General features: G+C 35.4%; 1 protein-coding gene across 1 annotated transcript in view; it reads left to right on the forward strand.

The window, feature by feature from the left end:
• Positions 1 to 12,500: 12,500 nt before the first annotated feature.
• The window catches only part of LOC139517718 (uncharacterized), a 34,655-nt gene continuing 31,186 nt past the window's right edge, over positions 12,501 to 15,969 (forward strand). Inside the window, exon 1 of the mRNA XM_071309076.1 lies at positions 12,501 to 13,040. Coding sequence (XP_071165177.1) covers positions 13,016 to 13,040 — 25 coding nt within the window. The 5' untranslated portion in view covers positions 12,501 to 13,015. The remainder of the gene's footprint in view (positions 13,041 to 15,969) is intronic.

Below are 15,969 nucleotides of genomic sequence, written 5' to 3' on the forward strand. Positions count from 1 at the left end.
TAGAAAAGGATTTTCAATTATTTCCAGGTCTCAGGTGGTAACAATGTGTTCTTAGAGATGAAATGACCCCATTAGAGCGCATGTACCCGTTCCAGCGCTCGGTAAATAACCTGTTACCTATTCGTTACCTATTCGCTTTTAATGCGCGGGGTATACGGTGCACCTTGAAATAAATCGTTTTTTAATTGTGTTCAGGTCTCTGGTGGTAAGAATGTGTTCTTAGAGATGAAATGACCCTATTAGCGCGCATGTACCCGTTCCAGCGCTCGGTTAATACCCTGTTACCTATTCGTTACCTATTCGTTACCTATTCGCTTATAATACATTTTTTATACGTTTCATCTGTTAGAAAAGGATTTTCAATTATGTCCAGGTCTCAGGTGGTAACAATGTGTTCTTAGAGATGAAATAACCCTATTAGCGCTCATGTACCCGTTCCAGTGCTCGGTAAATAATCTTGTTACCTATTCGTTACCTATTCGCTTTTAATGCGCGGGGTATACGGTGCACCTTGAAATAAATCGTTTTTTAATTGTGTTCAGGTCTCTGGTGGTAAGAATGTGTTCTTAGAGATGAAATGACCCTATTAGTGCGCATGTACCCGTTCCAGCGCTCGGTTAATACCCTGTTACCTATTCGTTACCTATTCGTTACCTATTCGCTTATAATACATTTTTTATACGTTTCACCTGTTAGAAAAGGATTTTCAATTATGTCCAAGTCTCAGGTGGTAACAATGTGTTCTTAGAGATGAAATAACCCTATTAGCGCTCATGTGCCCGTTCAAGTGCTCGGTAAATAATCTTGTTACCTATTCGTTACCTATTCGCTTTTAATGCGCGGGGTATACGGTGCACCTTGAAATAAATCGTTTTTTAATTGTGTTCAGGTCTCTGGTGGTAAGAATGTGTTCTTAGAGATGAAATGACCCTATTAGCGCGCATTTACCCGTTCCAGCGCTCGGTTAATACCCTGTTACCTATTCGTTACCTATTCGTTACCTTTTCGTTTATAATACATTTTTTTTACGTTTCACCTGTTAGAAAAGGATTTTCAATTATGTCCAGGTCTCAGGTGATAACAATGTGTTCTTAGAGATGAAATAACCCTATTAGCGCTCATGTACCCGTTCCAGTGCTCGGTAAATAATCTTGTTACCTATTCGTTACCTATTCGCTTTTAATGCGCGGGGTATACGCTGCAACTTGAAATAAATCGTGTTTTAATTGTGTTCATGTCTGGTGGTAACAATGTGTTCTTAGAGATGAAATGACCCTATTAGAGCGCATGTACCCGTTCCACCGCTCGGTAAATAACCTGATACCTATTCGTTACTTATTCGCTTTTAATGCGCGGGGTATACGGTGCACCATGAAATAAATCGTTTTTTAATTGTGTTCAGGTCTCTGGTGGTAAGAATGTGTTCTTAGAGATAAAATTACCCTATTAGCGGGCATGTACCCGTTCCAGCGCTCGGTTAATACCCTGTTACCTATTCGTTACCTATTCGCTTATAATAAATTTTTTTATACGTTGCACCTGTTAGAAAAGGATTTTCAATTATGTCCAGGTCTCAGGTGGTAGCAATGTGTTCTTAGAGATGAAATTACCCTATTAGCGTGCATGTACCCGTTCCAGCGCTCGATAAATATCTGTTACCTATTCGTTACCTATTCACTTATATTACGTTTGTTGTACGTTGCATCTTTTAGAAAAGGATTTTTAATTCAGTTCATATCTCTGGTGGTAATAATGTGTTCTTTTAGATGAAATTCCCCTATTAGCGCGTATGTACTCGTTCCAGCGCTCAGTTAATACCCTGCTTCTTATTCGTTTCTTATTTGCTTTTAATGCACGAGGTATACGTGCTCGTTTAATACCCTGTTAAAAGAACACATTATTACCACCAGAGATATGAACTGAATTAAAAATCCTTTTCTAAAAGATACAACGTACAACAAACGTAATATAAGTGAATAGGTAACGAATAGGTAACAGGGTATTTATCGAGCGCTGGAACGGGTACATGCACGCTAATAGGGTAATTTCATCTCTAAGAACACATTGTTACCACAAGAGACATGGAGACAATTAAAAATCCTTTTCTAAAAGGTGCAACATACAACAAACGTATTATAAGTGAATAGGTAACGAATAGGTAACGAATAGGTAACAGGGTATTAAACGAGCGCTGGAACGGGTACATGAGCGCTAATAGAATAATTTCATCTCTAAGAACACATTGTTACCACCTGAGACCTGGACATAATTGAAAATCCTTTTCTAACAGGTGAAACGTATAAAAAAAGGTATTATAAGCGAATAGGTAACGAATAGGTAACAGGGTATTAACCGAGCGCTGGAACGGGTACATGCGCACTAATAGGGTCATTTCATCTCTAAGAACACATTCTTACCACCAGAGACCTGAACACAATTAAAAAACGATTTATTTCAAGGTGCACCGTATACCCCGCGCATTAAAAGCGAATAGGTAACGAATAGGTAACAGGTTATTTATCGAGCGCTGGAACGGGTACATGCGCTCTAATGGGGTCATTTCATCTCTAAGAACACATTGTTACCACCTGAGACCTGGACATAATTGAAAATCCTTTTCTAACAGGTGCAACGTATAAAAAAATGTATTATAAGCGAATAGGTAACGAATAGGTAACGAATAGGTAACAGGGTATTAACCGAGCGCTGGAACGGGTACATGCGCGCTAATAGGGTAATTTCATCTCTAAGAACACATTGTTACCACCAGAGACCTGAACACAATTAAAAAACGATTTATTTCATTGGCACCGTATACCCCGCGCATTAAAAGCGAATAAGTAACGAATAGGTAACAGGTTATTTGCCGAGCGCTGGAACGGGTACATGCGCTCTAATGGGGTCATTTCATCTCTAAGAACACATTGTTACCACCAGAGGTATGAATAGACGTATTTACACTTGTATGCAAATTTGTCCGCCATTACGTAAAATCACACAGGTTCCCGTAAACTTTGACATCATAATTTAAATTATTTGACGTCACAATTTAAAACTGATTGTTGCTTGACGTCAAAAGGTGATTCGGAGTAGATCTAAGGTCATTCGGAGGCAAGATTCAGTTAAATACCAAAAGTGAAAATACGTTTATTTAATTGAAAATCCTTTTCTAAAAGGTGCAACGTACAACAAATGTACTGTAAGTGAATAGGTAACGAATAGGTAACGAATAGGTAACAGGGTAATAACCGATCGCTGGAACGAGTACATATGCGCTTATAGGGGTATTTCATCTATAAGAACACATTATTACCACCAGAGATATGAACACAATTGGAAATCCTTTTCTAAAAGGTGCAACGTACAACAAACTTTTTAAAAGCGAATTAGTAACGAATATTTAACAGGGTATTATCCGACCGCTGGAACGGATACAAATGCACTTATAGAGTTATATCACCTCTAAGAGCCAAAATCTTCCACCAGAGACAACAAAACAATTGAAAATCATGTTTTAAAAGGTGCAACGTAAGATACACGTATTATAAGCGAATTATAAGCGAGTGATGGAACGAATTAAACAAGGTAATAGCATGCTCCGAAACGATGTACACCCTGCTTACATGTTTAACTCTACCACATTATGTAAGTATGTGCCTGTCCCTAGACAAGAGCCTGAAATTAAGTAGTTATCGTTTGTTTTTGTGTTACATATTTCCGTTTATTTTTTTGTATATGAAATACGGCCGTCAGTTTTGTTGTTTGAATTGTATGAGGTTGTCATGTCTGGGCCTTTTATAGGTGACTACACGGTTTGGGCTATGCTCATTGTTGAAGGCCGTACAGTGAACTATAGTTGATAATTTCTGTGTCATTTTGGTCTAATGTGGAGTGTTGTCTCATTGGCAATCATACCACATCTTCGTTTTTACGCAAGCGCTAACACGGTGATTTCATCCCGTCGAACCAAGATCCATCTTCAAACATACGGACATAAAGCAGTTAAAAGGTAGAACGTATAAAAAACAAGTAAGGAACAAATGCGTATCGAACATGAAGTAAAAGGATCGGTTGAGCACAAACACATATAAATAGGTCATAAAAAGATCATTTTACCTCAACCAATTCAGAACTATTACCATATGTAAGACTATTAACAACTAGATTTGTAATTGCTAGCAATAACGGAAGGCACCCCTTCCCCCTATTACCAGGTAAGCGGCAGCCATTTTTACAATTCCAAAGTCAAAGAGAGCATCTACAGATGTCTAGTAACATTTTTGCAAAGTTTCATTAAGTTTGAACATTTTGAATTTTTGATATTTTTGCTGTTTCCATGGTTACGGCGGCCATTTTGAAAATTATAACTTCAAAATCCAACTCTGCCTATGCCAGTTACCATTCCTGTAAAGTTTCATCCAGTTTGCTGAAAATTCTTATTTTTGAAATTTTTGACCTTTTTGCATTGTTTCCATGGTAATAAGACCTATTTTGGAAATTCCAACTCCAATGTTGCTCATCATTACTGTGAAGTTTCATGAAGTTTTGAGCATTTTTAGAATTTTGAAAATTTTGGTGTAGTTTCCATGGCAACATAGTAGTTCCAATGATCGCCAAAATCATCCAACACCTGTATATAGTGGGCACCTACATTGTTTTAAAATATGATGATTCTGAGTTGAAGCATATCCAAACAGTTTACCAAAAACCAAAAACTGATTTTTTTCACAATTGTGCCGTTTCCATGGTAACGGCAGCCATATTAAACTATTCCATGCCATAATTAAAAAGGGGGAAGGATATTAAAAATCAAATAAGTAACGAATAGGTAACGAATAGGGAATAGGGAAAAGGGAACGAATAGGTAACGAATAGGGAATAGGGAATAGGTAACGAATAGGCAACGAATAGGGAATAGGGAATAGGTAACGAATAGGCAACGAATAGGGAATAGGGAATAGGTAACGAATAGGCAACGAATAGGGAATAGGGAATAGGTAACGAATAGGTAACGAATAGGGAATAGGGAATAGGTAACGAATAGGCAACGAATAGGGAATAGGGAATAGGTAACGAATAGGGAATAGGGAATAGGTAACCAACTTGACGCCCATGAATTTTATTTACTTTATATAGTATAATTATACCTGATATATTATGTACACAATATTCTAACGCCGGTGAAAAATCAGATAAAGAAAAGCACTGTTTGATTTAAAACATATTTCTGGTCAGTTTTGACAATAATCTACACTACCAAAGGAAGAGACCAATTGCAATGAGCCGCAACTCCTCTGAACAATACAAAGTCGCAAATATTTTGGAAACGACATATTAAATTACTGTTTTGTACTTTCTAAAATTGTCTTTGATACACTCTTTTTCCCAATGAAACGCCATTTTTTTGGAAAATAATTCGGGGACCGTTATCGTGCGTTCCCTATATGCCCAGTCGACGTACTACCTTCGAAAATAAAAACTCTTCGTTTCAACACTTGCCCAATTCTACACAGGCTCTTGTCTCAGCATTTCCCCCCCCCCTATATACCTTAGTATAAAGATAATTCTGAGACATGTGCCTGTGCGATTTTACCGCGATTTCGCGGAAATCTTCTTGCACCATAATAAAAACACCTAACTTTGTATCGTCTTTGTTTTGCAGGGTTGTGTGTAGTTATGTGATTGGAGCCATTATCTAGACAAGAAGATTTTATAGACATACACAAATTTGATAACGACGAGATTTCAATTTGTGTCGATTAAGACTCTAATTAATGACCGAATTGTAGCAATGAAACGCATACCAAAAATAATCATAAAAGATGGAAGTCTTCTTCGCTCGAAATTAGTCACTGATTCTGATTTTACAAACAGAAAGTTTAAACAAGGATCAATGTCCTTTCAAATGTGAACGGTATTCCGATAAGAAGCAATGTACGGAAAGTGAAGATAGAATAATGATACATGTGTGCGTGCTGACCGATAAAAAAAAGTTGATTGAGGCTTTTTGCAAATTGATGAATCAGTTGATGTATGTACCCAATGATATTTTTCAGTCATTTATCGGTTAAGGGAGATCCAAAGATAACAATGTGTAAAGAATGTTCACAAGATAGAATATACAAAAGTCGAAAGTGGTCCGATGAATTAAACATAAATGTAAACATTTGTTTCACAATTAATACGACATAGAATCGTATGTCTATTTCATAGGTTTTGATTGAAAACAAGCGTAACAAGGAAAGAGGCACTTGGATTTGCACATGTCCTAAAACTACAACACACGCAAAATATTGATTGTGGCATCAACGAATGCGACAGATCTCCAAATTTTAACTTTCCATGGTCATGACGGGTGTCACCTGTGAAGCAGGATCTTTATACCATCCGAGGAGTGCCTGCATCATACCACCCCGGCTTTTTATATCGGGCTCGTGTTGCTCAGTTTTATATGCAAAGTTTTGTAGACGTGTTTTTGTCTTTTCGTCGTATTTCCATTTTGCCATGGAATTCTCGAGATGGAATTTTATGGGTTTTTTTCGCTGGCTTATGATTTTTAATTTTCTCTTCTTCCTTTATCTCGTTATTTGATATTTGTTGAAAGTACTATTTCAATGTTATAATGTCTTCCTCTTAAAAATCTCGTCATATACTTGGGTGGAAGGAAATATGTAGGCATTTATGTGTTCGTTATGTTTATCTAAAAAAAAAATTATAAAGTTTTGACTTGTGCTTTACTAATTGACATTCATCGGTGAACGCTATACATGTTTTCAGGAACAATTCGTGTGTGCATGGAAGAAAATATTAAATACAAATAAAACTGGTTATGTATTCCTCCAAATTTTGTCATTCGTTGTCCTACAAAATCTCTTAGGATTGTTGTGATATTGAGGTAGACACCCACATCTTCTTTTTCTTCATATTATACATAAAACAACCACAAACAATGAATCACCAAAGTTGATGTGGGCTGCGAAGACGGATTAGATTCATATATTCGAACCACAATAATACTTACGATGAAGTATGACCATGAGTAATTGACTTATAAACAATCCATAAATTGACAGTAATTTAGAGAATATACCTCAAACATTGAGGCACGTAAACATTTCAGAACTTGCCTACATAAAATCATTCTTTTTATCAGTATATGAAGAGAGTAGATATATTCTCTGTGTTGACTTAAGACCCATATTGGCTTTCGGCTGTTGTCTGCTCCATAGTCGGGTTGTTGTCTCTTTGACACATACCTCATTTCCATTCGCAATGTTATACATACGCTTTCTGTTTTGTTATTGGAAGTGTTTTAAACATTCTTTGTCGCTTTAAAACGTTTAGAAGCATTATGTTTCAAACAAATTTCGTTTGACAATGTTTGAAAATAAAATTGAGAATGGAAATGGGGAATGAGTCAAAGAGGCAACAACCCGACCATAGAACAGACAACAACCTACTTATACTTGAAAAGACAATTTATATGCTTTTATAGGATTACGTGTTGCAAATGTTACAGAATCTTACATTTTTGGTGAACCGACAAGCTGCTTATTAACTATGCCCAACAATAGGTCCTGTTTATTCGTATGGATCAAACGTACGCGCTGTGTGTATATATAGTAAAAACCAATTTACATCAGACCAAATCACATGGATCAATCGTATACGCTGCTTATACAGTATACACCAATTTATATCAGACCAAATCACATGGGAATACATGTACTCTAATGCCTACACATAAAACTTAATCCTTGTAACAAACTTGTATTGTCCAACTACATGGTGACATTTACATATATGATATTTATATATGATTATAAATGATAATGTTCTAAATTACCTATTTTCCCTCCATTATGATATCTTCTATCAACTAATTTGAAAGAAATCATATTTCACGAAATTGTACATAAGGTCAACTCTCACATTCCATTCTCGTCCTTGTTCTTCTAATTGGGTTTAGAGTGTTTTCAATATGAAGTACTTACTACATGTGGTACACAATTCAGTCTAATAATTACATCTCCCATCAAACCGATTTCGATGACTAAACAAAAAACAAAATACCGACATAAGTGAGACACCGAAATTCGAAATACAAAATATGTAGGCTGTTTTCATGAATATTAATAAGTACAACAATGTCAATATCAAAGTATATACCTAGTATATGATGTGTCTACACCCACATAAGTAACTTTATCTTTTCTTAGTACAGAAAGAGCTTATGAACTAACATTTTGTTAAGTTTCCACATAATATATCTTGTTTCGAATTATATATGTCATATAAAAACGTTTAGGTAAATTAAAACTAGATCAATTTTGGCATATGCTACTTATATTGTCACCAATACTCACATAACATGTGAAAACAGTCACCACTCGATCAATCTTAGCATACGCCATGTATATCTCTTCAATTATACACTGTGACTATAACACTTTTTGGTTCTTCTTCAATCATAAAAATGTCCCTTTCACTAAATGGATCTATAACTAGTTGAAGCTTGACCACTGTATCCAACTATAATCTAGTATGGATCTATAACTAGTTGAAGCTTGACCACTGTGTCCAACTATAATCTAGTATGGATCTATAACTAGTTGAAGCTTGACCACTGTGTCCAACTATAATCTAGTATGGATCTATAACTAGTTGAAGCTTGACCACTGTATCCAACTATAATCTAGTATGGATCTATAACTAGTTGAAGCTTGACCACTGTATCCAACTATAATCTAGTATGGATCTATAACTAGTTGAAGCTTGACCACTGTATCCAACTATAATCTAGTATGGATCTATAACTAGTTGAAGCTTGACCACTGTATCCAACTATAATCTAGTAATAATGGATCTATAACTAGTTGAAGCTTGACCACTGTATCCAACTATAATCTAGTATGGATCTATAACTAGTTGAAGCTTGACCACTGTATCCAACTATAATCTAGTAATAATGGATCTATAACTAGTTGAAGCTTGACCACTGTATCCAACTATAATCTAGTAATAATGGATCTATAACTAGTTGAAGCTTGACCACTGTATCCAACTATAATCTAGTAATAACCTGGTTCACGTTTATTAAGGAAGTGTCGCTAGTTGAAGCTTGACCACTGTATCCAACTATAATCTAGTAATAACCTGGTTCACGTTTATTAAGGAAGTGTCGCTGGTAGAAGTTTGACCACTGTATCCAACTATAATCTAGTAATAACCTGGTTCACGTTTATTAAGGAAGTGTCGCTGGTAGAAGCTTGACCACTGTATCCAACTATAATCTAGTAATAACCTGGTTCACGTTTATTAAGGAAGTGTCACTGGTAGAAGCTTGACCACTGTATCCAACTATAATCTAGTAATAACCTGGTTCACGTTTATTAAGGAAGTGTCGCTGGTAGAAGCTTGACCACTGTATCCAACTATAATCTAGTAAATGGATCTATAACTAGTTGAAGCTTGACCACTGTGTCCAACTATAATCTAGTAATAACCTGGTTCACGTTTATTGAGGAAGTGTCACTGGTAGAAGCTTGACCACTGTGTCCAACTATAATCTAGTAATAACCTGGTTCACGTTTATTAAGGAAGTGTCGCTGGTAGAAGCTTGACCACTGTGTCCAACTATAATCTAGTAATAACCTGGTTCACGTTTATTAAGGAAGTGTCGCTAGTAGAAGCTTGACCACTGTGTCCAACTATAATCTAGTAATAACCTTGTTCACGTTTATTGAGGAAGTGTCACTGGTAGAAGCTTGACCACTGTGTCCAACTATAATCTAGTAATAACCTGGTTCACGTTTATTAAGGAAGTGTCGCTAGTTGAAGCTTGACCACTGTATCCAACTATAATCTAGTAATAACCTGGTTCACGTTTATTAAGGAAGTGTCGCTAGTAGAAGCTTGACCAATGTGTCCAACTATAATCTAGTAATAACCTGGTTCACGTTTATTAAGGAAGTGTCGCTGGTAGAAGCTTGACCACTGTGTCCAACTATAATCTAGTAATAACCTGGTTCACGTTTATTAAGGAAGTGTCACTGGTAGAAGCTTGACCACTGTATCCAACTATAATCTAGTAATAACCTGGTTCACGTTTATTAAGGAAGTGTCGCTGGTAGAAGTTTGACCACTGTGTCCAGCTATAATCTAGTAATAACCTGGTTCACGTTTATTGAGGAAGTGTCGCTGGTAGAAGTTTGTAGCTTGACCACTGTGTCCAACTATTATCTAGTAATAACCTGGTTCACGTTTATTAAGGAAGTGTCGCTGGTAGAAGCTTGACCACTGTATCCAACTATAATCTAGTAATAACCTGGTTCACGTTTATTGAGGAAGTGTCGCTGGTAGAAGTTTGACCACTGTATCCAACTATAATCTAGTAATAACCTGGTTCACGTTTATTGAGGAAGTGTCACTGGTAGAAGCTTGACCACTGTGTCCAACTATAATCTAGTAATAACCTGGTTCACGTTTATTGAGGAAGTGTTGCTGGTAGAAGCTTGACCACTGTGTCCAACTATAATCTAGTAATAACCTGGTTCACGTTTATTAAGGAAGTGTCGCTGGTAGAAGCTTGACCACTGTATCCAACTATAATCTAGTAATAACCTGGTTCACGTTTATTAAGGAAGTGTCGCTGGTAGAAGCTTGACCACTGTATCCAACTATAATCTAGTAATAACCTGGTTCACGTTTATTGAGGAAGTGTCGCTGGTAGAAGTTTGTAGCAATGCTATTTAACTACAGTCGAATTGTGTCTTATCCAATTTGTACTTTAACAAATAAAATATGTTTAAACTAACTACAGTCGATTAGTGTAAACATAGTACTTGCAGTCTTATGACCGAGATTTACTACTATATTTTTTCTGATCATGTAGTTTGGATGCCGAAGATTGTAACCATGGTATCTTTAATACTGCATGTAGACTATTTGTCCAATAGTGTAACCATGGTTTCTTACTGCATGTAGACTGTTGGTCAAATATTGTAGCCATGGTATCTTACTGCATGTAGACTGTTGGTCAAATAGTGTAACCATGGTATCTTACTGCATGTAGACTGTTGGTCAATTAGTGTACCCATGGTATCTTACTGCATGTTAACGGTTGGTCGAATATTGTAGCCATGGTATTTTACTGCATGTAGATTGTTGGTCAAATAGTGTAGCCATGGTATCTTACTGCATGTAGACTGTTGGTCAACTATTGAAGCCATGGTATCTTACTGCATGTAGACTGTTGGTCAAATATTGTAGACATGGTATCTTTCTTCATGTAGACTGTTGGTCAAATAGTGTAACCATGGTATCTTATTGCATGTATACTGTTGGTCAAATAGTGTAGCCATGGTATCTTGCTGCATGTAGACTGTTGGTCAACTATTGAAGCCATGGTATCTTACTGCTTGTAGACTGTTGGTCAGATAGTTAAGCCATGGTATCTTGCTGCATGTATTTGATGGTCGATGGCTGAAACCATTGTTTCTTAACTTGCATTAAGTTTGGTGGTCAAAGAGTTTAACCATGGTAGCTTACTCTATGTTGTTTGTTGTTCAAAAGTTGTAACAAAAGTCCATTTTATCGTACTTCGTGTTGTGTGGTGGTTGAAGTTTGTTACCATGGTAATCCAACTGTAATCTGGATGTCAATGTTTATTAAATTGATATCATGCTTTCTAACCAAAGTTGTCCAAATGTTAATGTACCCACGGTAAAATAGAACATCATTGCTTAATGTTGTATCATCTGACTGTTTTAGTTTTTAAAATCTATATAGTGTTTAAAACAACGGGGACCTGCAGTACCTGCATTACAAAAATCAAAGATTATCAATTGTCAACTACCAGTTTGATAAGTTGTCAATCAAAGTCGTGTTACTACTTTTACCTAAAATTTTGTACACGTCTAAAATTATCAGACATTGAAATATTATGAATATACAAACTAATTGCTGTGCTCATGGCACATTCTAATTTGTTATTGATAACCGAGATCTGATTCCTCAATGACTTGTTTGCTATTTCGGTAATTACACTGTTCTTACAATAGACAGACATACAATCGTATTTTTGTAGTAGAAAGTAATGAATTGTTGGCATCACATCAATTATTTTACACTATAGTTTACGGTATAGTAAGGTTTGTAGGTTAGTGTCACAGGGCTCCAACAGGCATTTCAGTGATATTATTACAAACGCTATTCCATAATTAAAACTGAACTTATCATAATCTTACTCAGTAAACTAAACTGGCATGGTCTTGTACATACCCTCTCCTCGTTAAAGTGAAAAGCGTCGTTGTTGTGTCATGAAGGAATTAATTAATTTCCATTTCCATTATGTTGGATGGATATGGACCGCATAAAAGATATTGCAATTGAATTGAGTTCCATGTGTCAATTTCAAACATTTGAATATTTCGTTATCATTAAATGTAACATCAAGCTAAACTTTTGCTTCTCGCAGTCAAAAAGACTGGTATCAACTACTTCAGATGACTTTTTTCGATTATCTTAGATGAAATAAATAAAAACAAGATAAGAGAAGACCAAATTATGTCTAAAAGGATATAATGCACAGATATATTTCTGTCAAGCAGCTTCACAAACTTCGCATTATCATTTGCTTGATTTTTTCGAAATACGTAATTTATATTCCCATTATTATTTTGACGCATTCTGGTTATACGTTTAAACACATTCTGGTTTCAAATTGCATAATACCAACTTCGAGAATGTATCTAATACGACGACAAAGTTGATTCAAAACATCTATCAAACACTTGTGAAATTTTCGCTACAACATATCAATCCTTCTACACACAACTTGAAATAATCATTTTTACTTGTTACTGGAATCATATTCTGGTGTGAAGTCACAATCGAACAGGAGTTATTCCCCTTCGTAAGATTACTAATACTAATATGACGGGTGTGTCCCATGGGGAATTCCGGCCTCGTTTTGAACAGTGTTGCAGACGCCGGTATTTGATTATATAGAAGGATGGCGGCAGCAACTGAATCTTCGTGTAAGTAAAATATTTATTTAAATGTGTTCCGGATATAATTTTGAAAATGTTTTTAAACAAATATGTTTAAATAATTGAAGCGTACGTATCTAATCTTTTTCCGGCAAGGATGTATCATGGTAAGTGGTTTTTTTTTCAAATCTTTTGATTTAATTTTTTTCTTTTTTTTCAGATATTTGTATATTGATATAATGTATCAAATATTATACAATTTCGATGTTTTATTTCACTTTTATGAGTTAACATTTTATTTAATATATGAATAAAACGACGATGAAGAAAAATAGTGTCAAAAGTACTCATTTAAAATGTAGACTTTATTATATATGCAGACACCCTTTGATTATAGCACTTAAATACGATTCTGTCGTTTATAGAAAGAGAATATCGAGGCATATAGGAACCAATTTTCAGAAAAAGTATTTATCCGACAATTAAGAAAAAGAAATTGGTTAGAATTCTCATTTTTGAAAATGCATTTCGAATATTGATTTTACCATTACATTGATTTCAGTTGAAGTATTGTAATTTCTTTATGGTATTGGAAAATTATTCCAAATCTTGATGATTCAAAGATGAAATCATGACTGACTCAGAATCCGTTACTGGTGCATGTCATTATTTTAAAAGAGGGTCCCAAAGGTACGGGTGGGACAGTTCATTACAGTTCAATTCCTAATCGAGATGAAAGATGAGCGAATCATATATCTGTACATGCATAAGTGTTATTTTATTGTAATAAAATGATAATTCTGCAATAAATACCTGTATGCAGATTAATAGATAATATGACTGAAGTAGTTCATAAATTTGCCTTAAGTGATTTTACTAACCAAACTTGATCATTACATTTCCCGAGGGTATAGTCGAGGTCTCAAATATTGCAAAACTATTCATCAAACATGACTGAATATTTAACAGATGTTAGAACACCGAGGCATTCTAACCTTATATATATGTTTGGATTTTTAACCAGGATTAAACACTTAGAAATAATTGTCCTCTAAGTAGTTTCCGTTTCCGTCTGTGGTTTATATGGATTTATATAATACTTTTATTAAAATCTAAGTTAATAATACAAAGTATTACATATATATTGTTTCTACGTAGATCTGTCTTACGAGACAACTTGTAAAGAGTGAGGTGTATACATGTCCGAGTGGGATTAAGTTTGGTCCACACAAAAACAGGAAGATGTCAATATGTGGCTGTTGTCCCCTTATAACCTATCTGATTAGCCTGCAAGATTACATTGAGGGTTAGACCTCGATTGGTTTGACTTTATGGTACTTTTTATACATTTGGAACACGAATTTTATGGTTGATAATTTGAAAATTTGTCAGCACTTTTGCACAATTTTTTAATCCATGTTTTGACTTTAGATTAAGGATTTGAATGGTTTTATTTTATTTTTTTTAAATAGGAAAAAAAATCACATTACAATTAGATAAGATGTTTTGTTTCTATACTATCCCCTTTGAATAACCTCCATAGAGAAACAAGCCGTTCTCACAAAATAAATTTCGAAAGCAGCGTCCTAGGTCGTATTTCTCAGGGATCCATGACAACGACACGTGGAAATAATATTTGCTTCAAATTCCATCAACATTATGCAACATGTAAACATTCTTCACATCAGGCAAATGGCTTTGATAATTTGTTGACGACCTCCTTCCACGTTCATTATGACACCCGGCTGACTTCAATGGATTTGTGTTGGGGAAATTGACTCCCATTGGAAGATATCAACTTCAGCTCCCGATTATCCTGAAAGATTAATGTCACTTTGATGTTAATTAAATCAACTATTATGATGAATACAATAATTTTCCCATAGATTATTTGAAATTCAACTATTTGCTCGTTTTAAAGTATTTACAAAGACAAAGAACTTGCATATACATACATAAGCAGAACTTACTATAGGCTGGTGCTTTATGTTACATCAAAGTGCACAAAAAGGGGATACAAACTGGACTAAAGGGGATACAAACTGGACTAAAAGGAGCAATGCATGTGTATTATGTGAAAGTTAAAACGACCTTCACATGTAAACAATATAGATCAATATACGCAGTAAACCTTTACATATATGTGATACGGAAATTTCATGGAAACTTTGCACTTGATTGCTTTTATATCTGGATTAAACTAGACAACAATTTGTAAAAAAAGTAAAAACATTAAATCAAGTAAAGAATGAAGCTCCTTTATAGTTTTATTGTCTGGATCCACATTTCCCTGCATGACCTTTGACTGAACTGATGTGGAACCTCAAATGTCTTGATTCCTGTTGGTATATCATGATAACATCACCAAACAATGTCAAAAGTATTGAGATTGTATTGACATGTTCTAAGCATCTGTTGATTCACGTGCATCTGTCATAGATATAACACATATTATAATCTGATAGCTAAACAAACCCACTGGTACACCCCGGGGTTAACAGTGACTGTTGAGTAGAACAACATTAAACAGAATTGCCCATAGTACCATGAGATCAAATCTTGGAACAATAATTGACGCGTATAAGCAACTATCCCGTGAGTGCCATTCTTTTTTTCCAAAGTGGAAGACGTAAAAGTCGGGAAATTACACATTCGGTAATAACGGTTTAAAAGCTTAAGAGATTACAGTCGGCCTGACCTGACTAGGCTAGTTTACTTGAATTCCTAAATGTCGCGTTTTAATGGAGAGACAGAACATATCCACTGTATAGCATTTGGTTTTATCCAGCCGGGGTCTAACCAACGACCTTTTTCACTCGATGCAAACACGATACTATTAGAAAATTCTCTCAACAAATCGAATTTTACAATTACAACCAGTGTTTCAAAGTTCCATACACTTTTTACAATCATTAAACACCTGACAAATGTGCACCCGCTGCACTCGAGTGGAATGTTCATGATTATAAACATTCGT

Source organism: Mytilus edulis, chromosome 3, assembly GCF_963676685.1.
Source record: "Mytilus edulis chromosome 3, xbMytEdul2.2, whole genome shotgun sequence".
Taxonomy (NCBI): domain Eukaryota; kingdom Metazoa; phylum Mollusca; class Bivalvia; order Mytilida; family Mytilidae; genus Mytilus; species Mytilus edulis.